Source organism: Thunnus albacares, chromosome 4, assembly GCF_914725855.1.
Source record: "Thunnus albacares chromosome 4, fThuAlb1.1, whole genome shotgun sequence".
NCBI classification, from domain to species: Eukaryota; Metazoa; Chordata; class Actinopteri; order Scombriformes; family Scombridae; genus Thunnus; species Thunnus albacares.
This window is the reverse complement of record NC_058109.1, coordinates 14,450,631-14,465,484: the sequence shown is the minus strand read 5'-3', so window position 1 is coordinate 14,465,484 and position 14,854 is coordinate 14,450,631. Positions and strand designations below refer to the sequence as shown.

The following is a 14,854-nucleotide window of genomic DNA, read 5'->3' as shown; positions in this document are numbered from 1 at the left end:
AACCTCGATGAATTTCAAAGTCTTTCAATACATAAATCTATGAGAAAGAGAAAAGAGTGAGAGAGGGTGGGGTGGTGGGTAGGTGGAGGTGTTGTGGGTGATGAGGACAAGCGCTTTTGTGCTTTTGCAATCTGACTCAAATATATGTTTACACGTTTACAAATGAGAAATCCAAGAGCGCAACGTCAGTTCTCATATTCCCCACGCCCATGGCAGTCTGCCTGGAGCTGCAGCCCCCCCTTCGGTAGCAGACTTCTGCAACAGTTATTTAGATGAATGATTAAAGTTAAGGCGCAGCCAGCAAGAGTCTCACCACTCTTATTTAAGGAAGAATGGGAGAGCTGTCATCTTTTGATGCATTGCCTGCCATCCCGCATGCAAACGAGACACCCTCACTCCACCAACGCCGCCCAGCTCCCCCTCTCCTCCTTCCTCCTCTCTCCCGTCCCTCCCTTCCTCCCTAGATGGGTCCCAAAAGAGTTGCCTTGGGTTATTGATCGGGTGCTGTGGCATCACTGCAGACATGTGGGAAGTCTGCCCACCCAGGCAAAGACACTCCGGCATGCTGATCTGATGTGATCAGTAAGATAGGAGAAACAAGGGAGGACTACTGCACACAGTTGATCTATGGCCACTGAAGTCAGGCTCCTGAGAGCAAAATCCTCTAATGGCTTCATAGATAAAGCATACTGCGGATTGTATTAACTTCCCTTGTCTACCTTTGGGCAAGCAGCATAGAGAGATGTTAGAGAAGTTGAATGCAGGACATGGGACATCAGCAGTGTTTTCACAGTTTGGTTTTTTAACTGATTTAAAGACTGATTATAGAAAGTGTAAAATAATTCTCTCTCCCTCTCAGAGAATCGGGTAGTTCACAAAGCTATAATTTGTGACTTTGTGAAATTAATTGATTCAATTTAGTCATTAAGAAAAGGTAATGCTTTAATTACAGATATTCAATAATAATCATATAAACCAATACTTATGAAATGTTCACACTGTAGTATACTTGTTCCACATTATGACCAAGGGACAAATCAGAGACCATAACTAGGCCAAGATAGACCGTCAGAGATCTTAGTGTACCCTGAATCACATACAGAATATCTACGCTTTCTTGCCTTCACATTACATTGTCCTAATGTGTTGGCAAAGAAAAAAAATAGGTTAAATAGTGTGTTGCACATTCCTCTACATGTACCAGTGCTTGGAACAATTAGCCTGAAATTACAGCAGATCTTCTTGCTTTCTTTGTCCAAATCCAAATGTGTGAGTAAAAATCCTCTTAAGACATTTGCTCACTGCATGCAAGGTAGAAATAGGTCTTTGTGAATCTCTCAGTTGGCTGCACAACTTTTGTGGATGAATTGTTTTATGCCATTTTCTGCTAGGTTAGGTGGCTGTATAATGTAGGTGTAAAATGGCACCTGCTTGTAGCTTTAGTCCAATATGTATCCTTCGGAAAGGTCAACATGGCCAATACCCTTGAGATTTCTACCTTGCTAGAGGCATAAATGTAGAGCTGTAGTAATTAGCCAATTAGCTGATTAATCAATTAGGTGATTCAAAGAAAATTAAATAGCAACCATTTTGATGATTTATTAATCATTTCAGACATTTTCAAGCAAAAATGCCAAATATTCAATGATTCCAGGTTCTCATCTGTGAGAATTTGCAGCTTTTTTGGTCTTACATGATAGTAAATTGAATATTTCAGGGTTTTGAAGTGTTGGTCGGACAAAACAAGACATTTAATGATGTTGCCTTGTTCTGTAGCATATTGTGATGGGCATTTTTCACTGTTTTCATTCATAGATTAATCAATTAATCGGAAAATGAAATCAATTATGGAAAACAATGGTTAGTTGCAGCCCTACATTAATGTCAGCTCTCAGGAGGGCGGTAAGAATGTCAGCTGCTGTTTTTGCTTTTTGGCTAATATTAGCATTATACAGCATATTTAAACACAGTATAGTCTGACTGATCTTCTTAAAGGGTTGCTGCAGCATTTTAATTCCCTCGTTTTTTTGGAGGACTTCAGCCTTCCGAAGGTTTTTGATAAACTGTTTCACTTGGGATTAATCATGTGATGTATTAAAAGTGTTTTCATTGATTTGGTGGGGTAGGATTGTTTTAACATTAATAAATTAAAACTCCCACACGCAATTCTGGCACTAATGTCCATTGTGCTGTTAGCATTGTATGCTTATTTGGCCTTGTTTCATGCCCACAGGGTGATCGTCCAGTTTAATATCTTACATTGTCTCATAATCCAACCTTGTTTTATTTTTTTTGCGGTGTTACCATGAGTAGTGGTGTCTGTTTATGGCAGTTAAGCTCTGTGAGTATATAGTCTTCCTTAATTCCCTTGTGCTGCACATGCAGTAGACGAGTACTTTTTTTTCCCCAAAAAAATGAAGGTGTAACAATTCATTTCATCATAGCTCTAGTTTCTGGTTATGGCTGGCTTTGTTCCTCCTACATTTATGATTCACTGGACTGTGATCCTCATGTGCACTGTAGTAGTTCACAGCTGAGTGTGATAGCAGATGTGTGTTTAGATTATAATGGAAAGAGAGAATCTGCTGCAAGTGTAAAATTTAACTGCTTCAATATTCATAAGTATAAAAGGGATTGTGAGATTTTGGCAGGCAGTGTATTTCTAAACTCAGACTGTGACAGCAACATAGTGTAGCTGTACTATTCACTGCACAGCTATATGACTCAACTATATTTCAAGAAAAAAGGGGAGTGTTTAAATACATGACTGTCTTTATGTATGATGCAGAATATTTTGATTTCCTGTGTAATGTTTAGCAGGTTTATTGATTTGTTTTTTAACAGTAAAGGTATAAAGGTAGATAAGCCCTGTGTAGCTCAATCTGTTTTTATACTGACCTCTGCTCTCTGGATCTCTGTAATAAACTCTCTGCTAGCACCGAGATACTGATCTAATTGTGATAAGTGAGTGGTAATAGTTATTAAAAATGTTTATCTAGCTTGCACAACAATTGCAATATTTTCAAAAAAATCCCTCCTTATTGCTCAAATTGACTTAATTGTCAAATTTAAGATGCAAATTGATTAAACATAAAAATCAGTAAATAAAAATACAGCAAAACCCCAAAGAACCGTAAAAAGTCAAACATTTGTGGTACTCCACATTTTGGATTTCTTGTTGCACTTGTGTTACCTCGCATTCCACATTTGGGGATTTCTACATTTCCCTCTCAGTCCAATCTTCTGGCATCTGCAATATTTTGCAATATTGTCAGCATATTACACTTAAGACAGCACACAATACCTTCATAAATCCTCTTATGTAGACATCAGATGGCAGAGAGTACTGTCTCGTATCATTTTCTGTCTTTCTTTCTTTCTTTCTTTCTTTATTTATTTATTTTATTTCTTCAGTAGATGCCGGATGCAAAAAAAAAAAACACCTTGATATACCATAGCTTTTTTTCTTGTATATGCCACAAAATGTTGGCCTATACAAAAAGTCCAGATTCTTAAAGGTGAAACTTTTGCTCATGATCAACCAGAATACTTTTTAAATTTTGCCTGATACATGGAAAAAAGACTCCATCCCTTCTTTAACTAAAAATTATTTCAGAGCTGAGCTGGTCTTCTTGAAACAATATTACAGATATTACTTCTCAAGAAACCTCTGATTATTCTCTATGGGGTGAGTGATTCTCATTTTTGTCTTATTGCACTCAAATCTCAGTGTGTGTCGTATATATATTGTCTTTTTACCTTTTCTTTCTTTCTTTGCACTGTCCCCTCATATTGTCTTACAGACCTCTCTGCTTTCTCTACACTGGTTCTCTTATTCGTTTTCTTCTTCTCCCTTACTGTGTTATCTGTCTTGGCTCCATTTCCTTGCTCCCTGATACTCCCTGACTCAGTAGCTTTCATTTTCATGATAATCCAGCGACACCACTGGACTGCGAAATCGCTTTCACTCTCTCTTTCTCTCTCTCTCTCTCTCTCTCTCTCTCTCTCTCTCTCTCTCTCTCTCTCTCTCTTTCTCTCTCCGTTTTTTCCCCCACTGGTTTATCTTTTTTCCTCCTGGCTTTATTTTGCTTTATGTAATTAAATGTCATTTTCACTTCTCCCGGTTTTTTGGAGGAAGGAAGAAAAGTTTCATTTTTTCATTATATGATCGTTGTCAAATCAGAGTGGAGTCACTGCTGGTAAAATTGAATTGTCTGAGCCGCAGTACCACGCTACCAGCACTTAAACATGTTCAGTTCACCTTTCTTCGTATTATTTGGTCATGGTGGCAACAGGCTAAGTAAAATAGCCCAAATTCTTCTCTTCAGCCCCGTCCTACATTTTCAGGGGGATCCCAAAGTGTTCACAGGTTAGTTGGGGATGTAATCCCTGGGATGAGACCTCTGGGTCTGCCCCAAGGTGCTACAGGGCGGCGTCTATAATGTTAAATGTACTGTAAATGCCAAACCTTTCAATGACATGACCAGCGTCTCTTCTCCAAGCTGTATCTGGTTATCTGAAGTCCTCACCACTGTCTGTGTTGCCTTTGTAGCTTAATATTCCTGCCACATACCATAGGAAACCTGTTACCTGGCTGAAAGCTATTTTATTCATTCCACGAGTTGGTGCTAGTGTCCTGCCAAGACTGTTTGTTCACCTGATTCAAATCTGCATGTCTGTTGCTTATTGAAGCCTTTTGAATCCCCTGGTCAAGATCTTCCTGCCCTTCCTGTTGTGTGTTTGATTTCAGAGCTTGTATCATCTTTCAGTCATTACCTAGGGCAGAAACATAGATCAAAAACCGAGAGCTTCCCCTTCAGGCCCAGTGCCCTTGTCACCGCTACTGTGGATGGTGGACCAATTTACCTTTTGAACTTGCACTCCATCTCACCTTCAAATGTGATCAAGACTCCAAGATTGAACAGCAGCAACTATCTTGCAAACTAAAGGCAATAATCCTCTGTGTTGGAGCAACAAACAGTAGTCTCAGATGTAGAAGTGCTGAGCCTCGTCTCAACCACTTCACCCTCGGCTGCAAAAATCTGCCCCAACATGCACTGGATGTCAAAGCCCAATGAAGCCAACAGAACTACATCATAAGAGCAGAGATTAAGTCATGTGCAGATTTACCTAAATGATGACATTTTCAGTCACTGTGGTGTTCGATAGCTTAAGTGACAGTCATTAAAATTTCAGGGCCCTACAACACAACTCATACCTCAGTTCAGTGGTGTGGCTGAAATTTTAACAAATTTCATCTTTGAAGTTCAGTAATACAATAAGATTTTTTTTTTACCTTAGTATTTTCAGCTTTCCACCAGCACTGTGAACAGATTTATGATGTTTTCCTTCAAAAGTGGTTGAGGGAGCATTCAAGGTAAACGGTGACTTCAAAGTAAAAACTGATGTACATTCACCTTAAAGACTTCCTTCCTTGAATTAGCGTCCTCTGACTGCTCACAAATAGTGTCTGGAAATCATTGGCTTCTATTACTCTTCTGGGAGGAAATATGGAAAAAAAACTACTGTAAAGTAATTTCTGCTACTAATCACAACAAGCAGTAAAGTAGTAGAAACAGAAAGTAGCCTGCATCACAGCCTGTGGTTTGTAGTGCGATGGGAGTAGAACTGTACATTTGACTCTTCTCAGTGACAGCAGATCAATGCCGCCCGGAGCACAGATAGAAATGAATTGATTGTCACCAATAAAACTCCAATTAAACAAAGGAACAAGCCTGGGAGAGAGCTCCGAGACAAGCAGCTCTCATCTTCTCATCAGTCCTCAGGGAGGGATGGGAGGGCGGGAGGCAGGAGGAGAGGGAGTCGGATGTGGGCTGGGGAGCCGCTGAGCGAGGTCCATTTCCTCTGAATACTCTCGCTATCAAGGAGGTGTGGAAGTTACAGATGAATATGAGAGTGAGCACACTGCAGATGGAGGATCAGATACCTCATAGACAGGGAGAGTGTGTGTGTGAGAGAGAGGTGTCCTTAATGATGAAAAGAGATCTTAATTGTGGTGACATGTGATATATCAGGTTTCAGCAGTCAGTTCTAGAGCTCATCTGACCTCTTATTTAATAAGTTAGTGTGAAGCCCCTCACTGCGCAGTCCGTCCTTTCTCTTTCTAAGCCCCTCTCTATCTGCCTGTATGTCTGTGTGTCGTCCTCTTTTCTGTCACTCCTGCTCTCTCTCTGTCTGAGCTACACTCATAATCTCCTCATTGAACAATCCTTACATTTCATCCTTGCATCTACTTACAAGTAGATTATAGGCCTCCCATCTGAGCAGCATCTAAGGATGCTTTTTGCTCATCTGAACCTCTGAATGAAGTTAAAGATGATTAATGTTCCCCATTCCTAGAAAATGTACAAGATATCCTTACTCTCTCCTCTCCTCATCTCACTTCTCCACTAATAACGTTTTCCTCACTATCTCCCTCTATCTCCCAAGCTCTGTAATTCGATTATTCTTTCTATGATTGTGCTGTTATCGAGTTGGCTGTATCATACATATGTATAAGTCCACCAAAATGCTTATTCCATCCTCTGCTACAATTTCCCCAGCATCCTACCAAACAGGAATTCCTAAATGGAGGAAACACTAATTATAGGTTGACACGTGTAAGGCTTTGCTGAGGGTAACTTTGCAGGTTGGCAGCCCCGAATGGCCACAAGAGGGAAATCAAACCATCCCCTCAAGTCAGGTTTTCAACCTTTATTCTGAAGTCATTTTTAGCAGGTTGGAAATGTTGAAAGTAGCACATTCTTGAGCTGGTTTGTCGTTGTTAAAGTAGATGTGATTAATAGGGAGTGGGAAAGTAAAGCTTTGGTGTTGTGTAGCATGACAAGTGATCTATGTTTCCTGTAAAGCACAGCGAAAAACCAATTTTCACCAGGGATTTCATATTCTCACAGCTAATTCTACCTCATCATTTTCAGATTCAGTAAACAACATATACTGTACAATACAATAATGACAAAATAATGTCAGGAAAGACATGTAACCAAAATTACTACACCAGTAGCAAAACATACTTCAAGACAGTTTAAAAAGTATTTTACTAGTACTTTTTTATTACTTATTGAGCTTGCATGCCTACATTTAAACAAAATGGGATATTTGTCTCCCTAATGCTTGTCATTATGAAGCTTTTAAATCTACAAGGGACCTTAGGGACTGTTGTTGCCACCCCCGAAGTTACATTGGTGTCAAATACTGCATGTAGCCTTATATCTGAGTTTATACCTCTATATTGTGTTATGAAGAGTATGAAACACAATTAATGAGGTCAAACATGCACATTATAGCCAAATGTTACAGCTGAGGCAATCTACCTGCTAATCTATGATTTTCTCATAATTAGATTTGGAGTCTATTCAATCTGGCACAACATACTGTACTCATCTTTCTGACGCCTTTAACAGGACATATGCAGATTATTACACTTATTTATCTTATACTGGCTCTTTATGCAGCCCCTCAGTTCAGCCTCTATCTGAAACAGGCCGTTTTAGCTCCTGTCTCTTTGAGGCCCCCTTCCCGATGAGCCTACTCTGTTCTGATTGGCCAGCTCTTGAAAGCTGCCCCTCAGCAGACTTCTGCTGGTTCCGGAGGTTACATAAACAAACAGTATAGGATTTCACTTCTTTTTCTTGTTCTTTATTCAAAATGTCAACTTTTCAAATACATCCAGACATGTTTGAGCCAAAATCCGATCGGAAATATGCAAGTGGACAACACGAACAACCTGTGGAACAACCTTAGCAACAAAGGCTACAAAATGGATGGCCTTTTGTGGGCATGTGCAAACAATCTGATGTCATCACAAGGAGCAAGTAGAGGTAACATTGCAAACAAAGCGTTCCGAGCATGTCGAAGCTTGGGCTTTTGAATTGCAGGGATAATTTTTACATATATTCATCTTAAGGTTTGGAACTTTGACCATGTTTAACATAGACATGCGGCATCTTAAAAGTATAAAAATACCAGAAAATCACATTATGTCCCCTTTAAACTGCACCTAACGGACCTGTAACAGAAACTATGGAACTAAAATCTGTTTTGCGTAACACCATTCACTAAAAAACATATATCATAATGTGTATTACTGTAATTCTTAATCTTATGATCATGTTAGTAACAAAATTTGATTGACAGGTGACTTATTTCTTGTGATGTAAGTTCCTTTCAACTGTAACCTACAAGCCTCTCTAGTTACATTGCTCAATGTGTTAATGCAGTGTACTGTGTGTTTGCGTGTGTGGGTGCATCAGTGTGTACCTGCATTCATCACCTCTTCATCACCCCAGCAACTTCCCTCTGGCTATTGCTGCAAAAGTTACTTCTCACTCATTGTAACCTAACTGAATAGAGGGTGAGGAGGAAGAAAAGTGTAAAGCTGTATTTTTCAAACCGTCAATCTTTCGCTGGTTGCGGCAGCCTGACGTGACCTTATAGCAAACATCCGCTATTTTGCAAAAAGTCTATAGCTTATGGATTTCACGTCAAGAGAAAACATTTGATATTTCTTCTAAGAAATCCTCACCCTTTAAATGGATTTACTGTCAAGCACAAACAATTTCATATTTATGCTAATAGAAAGTCCATTGGTTTCTGTTGGCATTTTATTACTTTCATGCCACAGAAGAAGAAGCCTTATCTCCATACTCTTCTTTTCCTATTCAATCGATATTTGTTAAAGTTGCTGACTGTGTACAGCAACCTCAGACCCTAACATAAAATAATTTTTTAGGGGGATGTGCTTGATACAGTTGACCCTGAAGGTTAGGTTGAGGTTCATGGTGTGATGCTGCTGCTGCTGAAGATGGTTAAGGATTATGATGATGGTGCTAGTTCGAGCTGTGTGCCATCAGCTAGAGAAATGATTAGGACTGCACCAGCAGAGTGTTAGCCTGACAGATGGCAACACATGGAGCTAGCTGACAGCACTGCTGACAGCGCATTCGCAGGAAGTCCCCATCTTGCATGCACTGTACACACTGTTTGTTGCTATATGTATTCTGATGTTTTTCTGCCACCAACTGTAACTTATTCCTACCTGTCAACAGCAGAGTCAACTCACATTATCAATTCACAAACTCGCAAAATTGCAAGACCACTGCATAGGCCTCCTGACATGGCACCAAAGGGAGTCAGGGTCTGGTAAAAATCTTCAGTGGGCCGTTATCCCAGTCAGTAGTCATTCATCAACACCTTCCTTTTTTTGGTAATTCATTCCTCCAGTGGTCAATAAACTTTCAGTTATTTTCCCCTCAATCAATTTAGAAACCAGCTCTGCAGGCATGTTAATGAATGGCCAACAGAAATAGATGCATTAATTGAATGACTGAATACATTAGGAGCTGTATTGAGTGATGCACTGTTGCCTCTACGAATAGCAATATGGAGTTATTAGGTTCAGTGATTGATGAAAGAGGAGGAGAGCTTTGGCACAAACCTGTCAGATCCACTGCCCCGGATAGGAATGAAGGGAGACAGAAACTGTCCTCGCATGAGTAGACACAAATATCTGATCCTGTACTTGTTTTGAAATAGTGTTTTTTTTTTGTTTGGTTTTTTTTTGTTTGTTTGTTTATCCACATAGAATAGTTTTAAACTCCATCCAAATGCATCCTTGGGGGAAGCATATGTAACCCCTCCAAATAGGTGCAATACTTTTCACTGTCACTTCATGACAGCTTCAAGCTTGAAGTCTGCATATGTGCAAATGTGTTTGTGTGCTTGTGTGCTTGTGTGTGTGTGTGTGTGTGTGTGTGTGTGTGTGTGTGTGTGTGTGTGTGTGTTTGTGTGTGTGTGTGTGCATTTTAAAGTGCAAGTGTACATATATGCATATGCATATGGATGGAAGCATGGCAGTGATGTGATTGATGAGACATGAAAGAGAGCAGAGGAAGATTTCCAGTCAATCAGCCCTGTGAATAACCACCTAGGCTGTGGATTAAAGGCAGAAAGCTGTCTGAACAAACAAAGGCTCACATCTATTATCTTACATGTAGAGTTGTTTTGCTCTCTGGAGCAACTCTGACAACAAAATTAAAGTGTGTTAACAAAAATAGATGGTTTTGTTTTCTTGAATTCAGGAGATGAAACAATGCGACATCTAACAACTTGGATGCTTGTGGAAATAAAAAATCATATGAGGTAAAAAGATCTCTACGGAAGACTGACCTTTACAGCATTTCAGATTATAATCACGTGTGTAAAATGAAATAGGACATCACCGAATTATTTTAATATTACGTATATTAGGTTTAGTCCAGACTGTTACAAGATTTGACTGAACTTTCATTCAGGATAATTTAGCCCCTCTGTGATCACTTCAGCATGGCTTACAGGGGAAGAGGCCCATCAAAATCTCATTGCAGGTTGCTGGTTCAACTCCCAGTGCTGACAGCTGAGTGTATTCCAGCTTTGAGGAAGCTGATATCAAATCGACTGTATGGTGCCCAATATTTCTGTTATGTGCCTTTGGGCAAAGTCACTGAACCCTAACAACCCTTCCATGAGTGATGCACCACGATGCCAGGCAGATCCTGTGTGGGTTAAGGCAGATTTAAAAATTGGGCCAAATATCCACCAGATTGGTGGAAATTTGATGTTCAGTTTAAATAGAGTTCCAATGCTTGATTAATTACCACAAAACTCTGGCTGTTGGATGAACGGATGGATTCTGGCATGCCAGAAATTTTGGCCAAAATATCTGTTACAAACTGTAGTGAGCTTATTTTAATATTACTGGAGTCATATGTTACATGTAGTGGCTAACTGTGGTTTTGACTGGACTATGCTATGATATAAATAAAACTGAACTTAAATAAGACTGCAGAACAGTAAGACCATACTGTCCCCATCTTACTAATGGCTACGTATTTTTCTTTTTTCCTCTTATATTCTGTTCAAAGTAGAATTGCCTCTCTCTTTTCATCAACACTTTTTAGGACGTGATCATCTTGTTTGAATAAAACAATTGGAATTGTCAAAGGACAAAATCTTTACAGAGTGAGAATAGAAGTCGCTTTGACCATGCAGAAAGGCCAATTAAATTATGTAGTGCCAGTTAAAACAACATAAAAGATTAATAAAAGTGTACATTTGAAAAAAAAAGATGCATATTAACTGGGATTATGTGTAACTCTGCAAGGATATGTGAAAAGACTAATTTAAAAGCCTTTGGCACATTGTCAATAAAGTTTTCTTCTTGTTTCTGTTTCTTTCTCCTCCAGGTCCAAGGGTTGGAGAAGCAAGTGGACTTCTCAGACCTGGGCCCAGTGGGGTCGGTGATGAAGACTCTTCCATATGGCATAGGTGGAGGCACAGTAGGAGGAACAACAGGAGGAGTGGTTAAGCCTCCTTACCAAACCCGCATCTTCTCCACTTCCATCGACCAGACGTCCATGAAATCCAAGCCGCCGACCTACAGTTTCTTTAACCCGTACGACTCAACCCGGAACCAGTCCCTGCTCCTGGACCAGACAGGCTACCGCTCCAAGCGCAAGCCCTCACTAAAGACAGCCATGAAGACCAAGAAGATCTTTGGCTGGGGAGACTTCTACTTCAACGTCAAGACTATGAAGTTCAGCTTGTTGGTGACGGGGAAGATTGTGGACCACATCAACGGGACGTTCACTGTTTACTTTCGCCACAACTCGTCCAGCCTGGGGAACGTGTCGGTCAGTATCGTGCCGCCAACTAAAGTTGTGGAGTTTGAAGTCCTCCAGCAGCAGCAGGTGCACCCCCACACCCAGCAGGCCGTCCAGATCCAGGAGACCCAGCAGTCCACCATCGACCCCAAAGAGGTAAAGACCTTTAACTGTCGGGTGGAGTACGAGAAAACCAACAGATCCAAGAAGCCCAAACCTTGCCTGTATGATCCGTCTCAGACCTGCTTCACAGAGCACACCCAGTCCCATGCTGCCTGGCTCTGTGCCAAACCCTTCAAGGTGATCTGCATCTTCATCTCTTTCTTTAGCATCGATTACAAGCTGGTTCAAAAAGTGTGTCCGGACTACAACTTCCAAAGTGAGCACCCTTACTTTGGATAAGTAAGTGAGACTGAACTGATAAGAGAAAAAAAAAAAGAGACAATGATGATGACAAAGATTATGGTGATGATGATGATAATGATGGAAACGATAGTCATATTGATTACAATGAAGACGCAGGGGACAGTTTTTTTGCCTCTAAACTGCTGTGAATTGTGGATTTAAATCAAGTATAATCAGAGTTATGGATGGTTAGGATGCGGCTGATTTCTCTGACTTTTTTTCCAACTTTGTATTTGTTAACTTCTGTTTTTATTTGACTTTTTTTCTGTAAATAATATACTCAACCTCAGCACACTTATTGTTTTTAGATATTTATTTCTGAGTGTTGTTACTTTTTGCTGTTGGAGAACTCTGTTGAAAACAGCTGGAATCAGTATGCCGTCCGAGTACAAAGTGAGCCTCTGAGGCGGCTGCGCTATGCCATCACTGTATGGCAGCCGTAATGTTATGGTAGACTGACTGTTAATCATCCTCTCAGCTCTACGTTTCAATCCCTGGATATAAGAGAGTTATATGTATGAGAAATGCTATGCTGGATATGCATACAATATACTGTATGAAAAAGCACATTAAAATCTCTTAAACTGTCTGTCTGTTACTTGGTGAATGTGTTCATTCGGAGCTAGAAGCACATTTGCAGGCGACGAGCTGTGCAGCATATTCATGTTATCTAACTCAGCAAGGACACTATTATGAATTAAGTTAAATTTTATTCTGATTAAGAATTCATGCCCAAGCATTCTGTGAAGATATGTAATTTTAATTTTCTAAAATACATTGAAGGAAAGTTTGTTACAGATGGAATTTCAACATGAAAACCAACCGTGAAACATTCTTAAGATGGTGATAAATTTTCAACTCCTTTTGAGGGAGTTGGTATGTGCAGTAATAGAATCCAAGTGAAGTATCAGATATCATTTTTAATTACATTCACCCTGAAAATGAAAAGAAAAACTATTATATTGGAGGTAATATGAGTGACAGATTTCTGTTTGTCGGATCATGCAAGCAAAGGAAGTCTTCCTGCACACCTGAGCAAATATTTTTCAGTTGTACCTAAACCTCCAGGTGGCTTCATCACGTTTTATTGACTGCTGTATTACTGGTGCCACTGTTATAATCTCAGCTGCCTAATAATATTTGCTTTATCATAGCTTTATTTATGCTCAAAATATGAGCTTATGGGAATATAAGGCTTCATATCATCACCCTTGCTAAAATACATACTCATGCATCCAGATTAGAGGATAAATCTGAGTGCAAGAATCAACTCACCTTTAATTAAATTAAACAAACACACCTCAAACACCAGCCCTCCTCCTGCGATCTCAGTCTGTCTCATTCTCTCTTCCTTGTTCATACACTCTCTTTTTTTTCTCTCCCAGATGATAATGGTGCTCAGAATTTCCTTAGAAAACACACAGTCAATGCTAATTGCATCTTCATCTCACTCTGGCGCAATACCCTATTATGTTCTTGATCAATGACATTGAGATGAAGGTCCAGGGAGGTCCATGTATCTTACACAAGTTGCTGTGGACAGTCGGCTCACAGAGATTGATGGACTCGCCGCAACCCAGATTCTCTGGAGTTCCCCTCTTTGTTACACAGATTCTCTACAGTAGTTTGGTGACGAATCACCAAACAAGTTATTGTGGACGGATCCTTATGTGCTGCTTTGAGTGGGATCGTACATGTGATGGCATATTTGTGTGAGTGAGTAAGTGGGTGTGTAGGTGTGTGATTCTGACTGTCTTTATGTATGCCTGTGTGTGTTTGTCAAAGTGTGTTTCCCTGAATTTCAATAAAAGTATGTAATAAACCATTGTATAAATGAAAGTACATAAGAGTATAAAGATTGTTATATTTCACCACAGCGTAGCATCATACATGGATCATATGCTACATAAGATACAGTTAGTGGACTATGATGATCTTGACATTGGAGTCTAATAAGAGCAGCAGTTTGGAGATACTGGGCCCAGATTGGTGAAAATGGGTCCATAACTGTCCTAGAGAAACATCAGATTTCAAATAGCTTTGGAGAAAAACTTTGGCTGTAAATTCTTCAGTTTCTATAGAGGTTCTGACCACACAATGTAGGCTTCTCCTAACCCTGCCATAAAAATTAATTGGGATAACAAGGCATTTAACCTGGCCCTTTTATAGAGTGAGATTTACATTGAGCGAGCAAGTATTGATTTGGCACAACAGTGATAGCTCACAATAGGTCATTTGATGATACATATGGTGATAACACTTGTAAGCTCTTTTAACACCACCCAACAATAAAATATTGCATAAACAACATTTTCTGTATAAACTATGATGCCAGAATTGTTCACACTTTCTGCAAACTTGCAAAATCTTTGCAAAAGTCTTCCATTCATCCATTCAGTTTTTCTATAACAGATTATAGGCAGACTTGGAAAAGCACCATGTACAGGTAACCAGTGGTGGAAAGTACTGTACTTAGGACAATTTTGATGTAGTTGTACTTTACTTGATTATTTCCGTTTTATGCCACTGTATACTTTAACTCCACTACATTTCAGAGGGAAATATTGTACTTTCTACTCAACTACATTTATTTGACAGCTTCAGTTACTTTACCAATGGATAATATAACAAACTTTTAAAATACAACACATTGTTAAAGATTAAAAAAGTGGTTTCCAACCTTTTTGGCTTTTCATATCTTAAAAAAAGCAGTGTGTTGTTGGGGTCACATTTCAGATGTCTATGAGTTGTTAACAGCTCCACCAAACAGTGATTGTTCCCTTTAAACT

At 39.6% G+C, this 14,854-nt stretch overlaps 1 protein-coding gene across 3 annotated transcripts in view; it reads left to right on the top strand.

The window, feature by feature from the left end:
- The window catches only part of LOC122980918 (neurexophilin-4), a 57,389-nt gene extending 44,762 nt beyond the window's left edge, over positions 1 to 12,627 (top strand). For all 3 annotated transcript variants that reach the window (XM_044349361.1, XM_044349359.1, XM_044349360.1), the window contains exon 2: positions 11,244 to 12,627. In XM_044349361.1, coding sequence (XP_044205296.1) covers positions 11,301 to 12,062 — 762 coding nt within the window. In that variant the 5' untranslated portion in view covers positions 11,244 to 11,300 and the 3' untranslated portion in view covers positions 12,063 to 12,627. The remainder of the gene's footprint in view (positions 1 to 11,243) is intronic.
- The last annotated feature ends 2,227 nt before the right edge of the window (positions 12,628 to 14,854 follow it).